The sequence below is a fragment of the Acanthisitta chloris genome, unplaced genomic scaffold (assembly GCF_000695815.1).
Source record: "Acanthisitta chloris isolate BGI_N310 unplaced genomic scaffold, ASM69581v1 scaffold6565, whole genome shotgun sequence".
NCBI classification, from domain to species: domain Eukaryota; kingdom Metazoa; phylum Chordata; class Aves; order Passeriformes; family Acanthisittidae; genus Acanthisitta; species Acanthisitta chloris.
In genome coordinates, this window is record NW_008673088.1 from 29,772 (window position 1) to 36,808 (window position 7,037).

At 44.0% G+C, this 7,037-nt stretch overlaps 1 protein-coding gene across 1 annotated transcript in view; it reads right to left on the reverse strand.

The window, feature by feature from the left end:
- Positions 1-6,641, reverse strand: part of LOC103802315 (highly divergent homeobox) — a gene marked incomplete at its 5' end in the record, with an annotated part of 13,499 nt that extends 6,858 nt beyond the window's left edge. Inside the window, 2 exons of the mRNA XM_009074773.1 lie at positions 2,025-2,232; positions 6,495-6,641. Of these exons, the coding sequence (XP_009073021.1) occupies positions 2,025-2,232; positions 6,495-6,641 (355 nt within the window). The remainder of the gene's footprint in view (positions 1-2,024; positions 2,233-6,494) is intronic.
- Between the last annotated feature and the right edge of the window lie 396 nt (positions 6,642-7,037).

Here is a 7,037-nt window from a genome sequence, read left to right on the forward strand (position 1 = left end):
CACTCCCAGCTCTTTAAATATTCATCCACAGATCCCAGCACAGCTCCGAAGGCCTCTACAGGGCTGTGCTCCCTCACACGGAGCACGGATTCAATTAACATACAATTAAAAAGATGAGGCAATATGAGAGCTTTAGTGCTTCATTTTGCATCACAGTGCAGCCTGATTATATTGTTTCATATTTACATTTTCAGAGCCATCAGCACTGTCTCTCTGATTAGGTGATAAAAACAGCTTTTTTCTGCCTTTGAAAGTGTTTTTTTGCTGTGGTGGATTTGAATTTTTAATAACTGAGGACCAAATATTACAGTTCTCAAACACTAAGCCAATCCCATGGCTGTGACTGAACAGCACACCTGAGTATTGGGGCAAATATCTTCCAGGAAGTTGAAAACAAGCTGAGCTGCAGCAGTGAAACCTCCTCTGAACTGGAGAAATGAATAGAAGTAATTGTTGTGGGAGAATAAAGGAGCGCAAGTGGGATTCCCGGATGCTGTGGAAATCCTGTTGTTTTCCTGCACTTGCTTAAGCTTTGACACTAATAATCTACTCCAAGTCTTCCAGCCTTGTTTTATAAAGCCTCTCTCTGTACAAGTGCTGTTATACCTCACTTTAGCTACAGAGAGTTCAGGCTCTTCCCCTGTCACCATCTTCTTTCAAGCACATCTGACTTAAATCAGCTCCTTCCACACCTCAGGCAAATCGAGGACTCGTAGATTCTGCATCTCACTTGGCTTTCAATCACTTGACCCATTTCTTTATCATCTTACTCTCTTTACAGTAGCTTTGTCATATTCTATCAGAGATTCATTCCCAGCAGCTCTCCCAGTTTCCTGGCTCTTCCCTTGAAATTGTTCTGACTAAATGATGAGCTCAAGCCTGGCACAGGGAGCTGCACCAGCAGGCACGAGGTCAGGCTTTCTTTTAGTTTGGAGAGCAAAGGCTTTATTGATCTTTTCTAATCAGAAGCACTGGGAGCAATTAGTGAGCTGGTGAATGGCCCAGAGCTCATGGACAAGAAGAGGGAGAGATTGATGTCATGTGGTCATGGGAGGGGGAGGAGAAGGGAATTAAGTTTGAGACACTTCTCACTCCAAATCCTGCAGTTTACTGAGGACATACCCCCTGTGTGTGCAGTTCTGAGGCTTCTGAGCTGTACCCAGCTCCTCTGATCTTCTCTGTGGGGTTGTATTTGCTTGTCAGAGAGCAGAACAGCAGGAGCTCTGCTGTGCTCTGACGTGCTGGGCAGCTTTTACGTCAAGCCCAGGTGTGAGCTGATGGACCTTCTGAACAGAGCTCATCAGCATGAGTGCCAGGAGAGCTGTGAGGCCACTGCTCTGCTCAGCTCACAGTGAGCAGGTTTGTGTGCATCAGAGCTTGGGGAGGTGAGAGCTGTTGGGGTGACTCAGGGTCATGGCAACAGAATCACAAACACAGAATGGCTTGGGTTGGAAGGGACCTAAAGGATCCTTTGGGTGACCATTTAAGGATCATCTGGGTTGGAAGGGACCTTAGGGATCATGTCCTTGCCATGGGCAGGGACACTTTCCATGAGCGCAGGCTGCTCAGAGTCCCATTCAACCTGGCCTGGAACACTTCCAGGGATGGGGTGTCAATTAGGATGGACACTCCAGCTGGCTGTGTGGACCTGGACAGTTAGCAGAGAGCACTTTCTAACCCTGGCTTCCTAGGGAAGAGAGACATCTCCACCTGTCCTGTCTGTCCAGCTCTCAGCTGCACCAGCAAAATGTGAACTTGTCAGTTAATTCCAGATGAATCTGGCAGAAACAGAGGGTTTGTGACAAAAGGTTCCTGCAAGCTTTATGACAAGAAACCCAACAGAACTCATAGAGAGAGAGAGGTAGAAGAAAGAGACCAAACAGTACCTTCAGCCAGGTGAGGTGGAGCCTCTGTGACTGTGAGCCACTCTCTCAGACATGTTTGCATGTGAACAACAGAGTCCAAAGCATGCACACTGCACAGAATTGAAAATATAGGCACAGGAGTAACTGCAGTTCAAATACCTTGTGAGCTTCCTTCAGATAAGCAGATTGATACTTCATCATTCCTATCATTATCATCCCCCACTTCAGTAGCAGTTTCCTCTCCTGGATTACTTGCTGATTTAGAAACAAATTCAGATTGATCAGAGAAATCAGCAGGACCTCCTCTAGGGGGTGGGACCTCAATCCCCATTAAACGATATTTCCGTCTTCGATTCCCAATCCAAGTCTTGTAAGAGAAATAAACATGAATGAAATCAGAAACTACAACAAAAGCAACAGGCCCACAACCAAGTGACATCAGCACATCTGCACTACAGGAACGAGAGTGCAGCCAGCAGCTCAGGGCAGGTGATTATTCCCCCAGATTTGACCCTCCTGAGGCTTCTCCCTGGAATCCTGTGTCCAGGTTCTATCCTTCAAGGGAGAAGGAAAGGTGCACAGCAAAAGGAAAAGAAGCAACAGTGACAAGTGGCAGCAAGGGAAGCTCTGACTGGAATTTAGAAAATAGGGAAAATAATGCTTTACAGTGAGGCACTGGAACAGTTTGTCCATAGGAGTTTGGCACCTCCAGCTGTGGAGGTACCCAGCACTTCACTGGACAACATCCCGAGGAACCAGACCTGACTCCAAAGCTAATCCTGCTCTACATAAAGTGCAGGACTAGGTGACCTTGTAAGGTCTCTCCCCACCTAAATTATTCAACCAATTTAACACAAGATCTTTGATCCAGGTTCTCCCACTCTGCACCTTCCATAAGGAGACTAAAGCATCCAATGACCCAAATGTCCCACCTGATCTAGGATTTCCTACAGCACAGAGGAAAGTGGCCAAGGTGACAGAGCTACATCACTCCACTTTGAGGACAGAACATAACTTAGCAGAGTGAAGTTCAGAGCAGCATTACCCTTCGGTGCCTTTGGTTGGAAGACAAGGCTTTAAGGAACATTGTTTGCAGTCAAGCACAGAGGAGCACACTGTGAACAGTGGTGGGAGATGAAATAGGCCCTGGAACCTGGAAACCCATTCATGGTGGGATGGGTATGGATGCTTTAAGTTCATTTTACATCAATAAAACACAGTTTCAAATGAGAAAAACAAAAGAAAAACCCACATTCAAAATTCTCCAAGTGGATCTGTACAACTATTCATTAACTTCCTTTCTCTGATAAAGTCTACACCAAGACTTATTTAAGAGTTTAACATGATGTAATAAGAATTGTCTCCAACTCTTCACTCTTAACCCTCCCCCTTCCCTTGCATTACTCAAGTTGTTCAAATTTCAGCCCTGCTCAACAGCCTTTGTACCCCAGACACTGTCCCATCCAAGTCAGTTCTCACACCTGATGTATATTCCGTAAGATCTATGCTCCACATGAGATCTATGATCCAACTGAGTTCCCAAAACATTACAATATAGGGTATTTTTTCTGTGAAGACAAACTGAACATCTCTCTGGCCTTATCTCAGACACACCTGCACTCCTTCTCTTCCCCTTCACACTTCCTGTAACAGCAATTCTGATACAGAGCATGAAAAACTTCAGTAAAAACCTCTTTGCTTATAACACTTCAACTATCAAAGAGAAAAATAAAGCAATAGTATCAGCAGTCCCAACTCCCAGATAGAGTTTCATGCTGTGCCAGCCTTGGAAAAAAACATCTTTTAAAGCTGCATCTCTAACCAGCTAAAAGCTGACGAGCTGAACACTATTTTTGGCAAACCATTTTTGTTGGGTGATGTTTGCTCTTCCAGCTTGCTGGTTTTCCTCTCTGAAGAATGCACAACAGGTCTGCAGAGAGCCACACAGGTCATTTGGGGTATTGTATAGTTTGGGGAAGTAAAATATAATAAAATAAAATAATCCTCACACACACACACAAAGATGTTTCCTTTTTTCCAAGCAGTGTGTCACCATTCTTCAAGTTTTCCCCTAATCCTGTGATGGTGATAATTAGTGCTAAGAACTAGAAAATTTAAAATAGAATCTACTTCTTCTTTTAGTAAAAAATTCAGGGGAAAACAGAGGCACTTGGGAAAGGCAAATCTTGTTCTTTTACACACCTTTCAAAGCAGACCTTTCATCCAACACACCAAACATGTCATAGCAGGTGAACATGTTTTTATAGGGTCTCAAATTAAATGGGGAAGAGAAGGAATAAGGTTCCATATCCTACATTCCACAGAGAATCTTCTGGAGTACAGTGGTGAGTGCAAGACTGGAATTCCTATGGAGGAAACCAGCCCAATAGTTATAACCCTAAAATATTATCTCCTTAGAAACTTCAAATGGTCCGTAAAGTGCAGGGATCAGACTCTTGGAGCTCCCTCCAGCAGCCAGCAGGGACCTGGGAGGCACTTCCAGCTCCAGCTGAGCAGCAGGAGTGAGGGAAGGAGGCTGAAGCCAGGCAGAAGGAGCCAGCACATGTCTGCCCTGGGGCAGCCCAGAACTCAGGGGCCTGGCAGGGAGCCACTTCCAGCTCCGCAGATATCGAGGTTAGGGTGTCAACGTGCTGAAAGATCCTGGGCTGGTCCTTCAGAAATCCCAGTTCACTGGGAAAGTCACAAGGGAAGATTCAGAGTTGTTTTTCCAAGGTGTCTCTGGATCTGAGGCAGATCCAGCCTAGGCCTGGAGCCCAAGGGGAAGCTGTGGGGAATGAGTTGCCTTTCTGCTGCCACGAGTTCATTTTGCTGCTAAACCCACACTAAAGATTCCTTTGATAATCTAACTTTTACCTGGTGATGGGCTGGGAAAGAGGAGGACGTGCCTTTACCCTATGGTGGGTGTTTAAGAGTAGCTTTTGACCTCACCTATTTCTGGAGAGGTTGATAGCTGACATCCCTCCTGCTCAAACACCTCCTGCCTCACTGCCAAAAAGGCTATTTTGCTATAAGTGAGTAAAAATGTATGAATAAAAATGAGTGAGTAAAAAGAGAATCAAATTAAATCAGCAATAATTCTAAGGCAAACAAAAGAAATATTGTAAGTTTAATGAAGTCCTGCCCAGAGTTCACCTCCTGAAATTTGCTGTGGGTGCTATTTGATGTATATATGTACTTGGGTTTATATAGATACTATTTTATATGTGCTATATTTATTTTTTACAGCACAATTCTTGCTCCAGTTCTCAAAGTCTGCCATGGAGAGGGACCAGAGGCAGAGACAGGGCAGATACTGGTGACAACACCAGTTACCAGGAGGGAAAGAAATGTTTTAATCACTCATGTGTGTATGTTCTGATCCAGGTTACGTCAGAGCCTTGCAGGGTGTATCAGAGCCTGGTGCATTTGCCCTGAAGACAAAAACAATTCAGGCAGACTGAAAGATATCCACAGACCCTCACAGTGTCATCCTGAGTGTGCCAATAAGGTTGTGTGAGCCTCACTGTCCTGTCAATAAGGTATGTCATGTCCAGGAGATGCTCTCAGTGGAAACAGCTTCACCTTTTCAGAGAGCAAATGAAGAGCTTGGAAAATAAGGAACAGCTTTGTTCTCTCCAGAGAAAAGAGTAATTCTTTTCAGCCTCCAAAAGTACAATTTCTGTTTTAGAACTCACTCAGGAAAACAAGCAAGTAAAGAACCAGATTAATGTTCAACACTGACAGCAGCTTTCGTACCACATTGGTGTACCAGCCCAAAGAGATCTCCACAAAATAAGAGTTTCAATAAGGGCTCCTAGTTCTGGTTTTGCAGCAACATCAGGGATTTGAGAGGTGGGAAAAGAGGATGAAGACTGAGAGAGCAAATCACAACTGTCAAGTCTGTTCTGAAGACCTTAGTCATGTTTTATATGACTGCAAAGGCAGTTGGGCTATCTCCTGAGGATGGAAACACCCTGAGCGGATGAGACCTCCACTATGTCTCCTGCCTGGGAACAAGTGATGCTGTACCAAACTTCCCAACCTCAGGAAGAGAAGATGTGGAATGGTTCTTGGCCATCAGTTTATCTTCACCACACCTGCACCTTCCTCAGCCACAGCTGTATGGACTATCCAACCCAACGACCAGGAATTCCTCACAGTACCCTGTGTCCTCCATCACAGCTCAACTTGGCTTCCAGACAGGCTTGTAAAAGATGTTTTTCCTACTTTGCAGCCTTTTCTTTCATACAATTTTTTCCTGTAAGCATGAATGACAAATACATTCCCTGTATCTTCAGAAAAGCCTTTTTTTTTTTTGTATCTTAATAGCAATATAAATAGTACCTTTCAGTCTTCTAGGATCTCCCTACAAGATGTAACACTTTCACTTCAAATCTTACTCAAGAGAATGTCAAACAGCTCCTAGTGCTGCTGATCAATAAGACTCTTACCTGAGGGCTTGTACTATATATAGACTGCAGAAAGAGCAGGAGAGCACTTCCCAACATGGTCATTCATTATGTAATACGTGAAATCTATTTCAAGCTTCCTCATGAAATTTTTAAAGCCTTTCATCTGTCCTATTTTTTGCTCCTGCCATGAGATAAGGGAAGACTGGAGATTTCTTACCCGCACTATTTCACAGTCAACATTTAATTCTGCAGCCACAGCTTCAATTTTCTCTCTGCAGACTGAGCCCAGGCTGGTCATGCCATTGTCCCAGTATTTCTTTAGGGTGGCTAAGTCTCGGTCACTAAATTGTGTTCGGTCCTGTAACTGCAAGATAAAGAAAATACTGTTAAATTATTTAAAAAAATAAAAATCTGCTTATACTGATCATTTCCTTTCCAGAGCTACAGTAAGACACATATGTTGTACTGTGGCTTTTCTTCTCTTGGAACTCTCCCTGAAGATTTATTGTTACAAAGTTTGGGTTTTCAATCCAGGGCAGCTCAGAGCTCCCTGGGATTTGCTTTAAAGGCAGTGGCAGTGCCAACACAAGTTTAAAGCACTTCAGCCTTGTTTCAACTCCACCTGGTTTCCTTTGCACTTTGTTTTATCTCATTCTATAAGGCCTTACTGAAAATAACTTTTTTTCCCCTTGCGCTGTTTACTCTCTCCACCCAATTTATGCAAATTACCCCTTAAGGCTTTTCAAGTTTCTCACCCTCC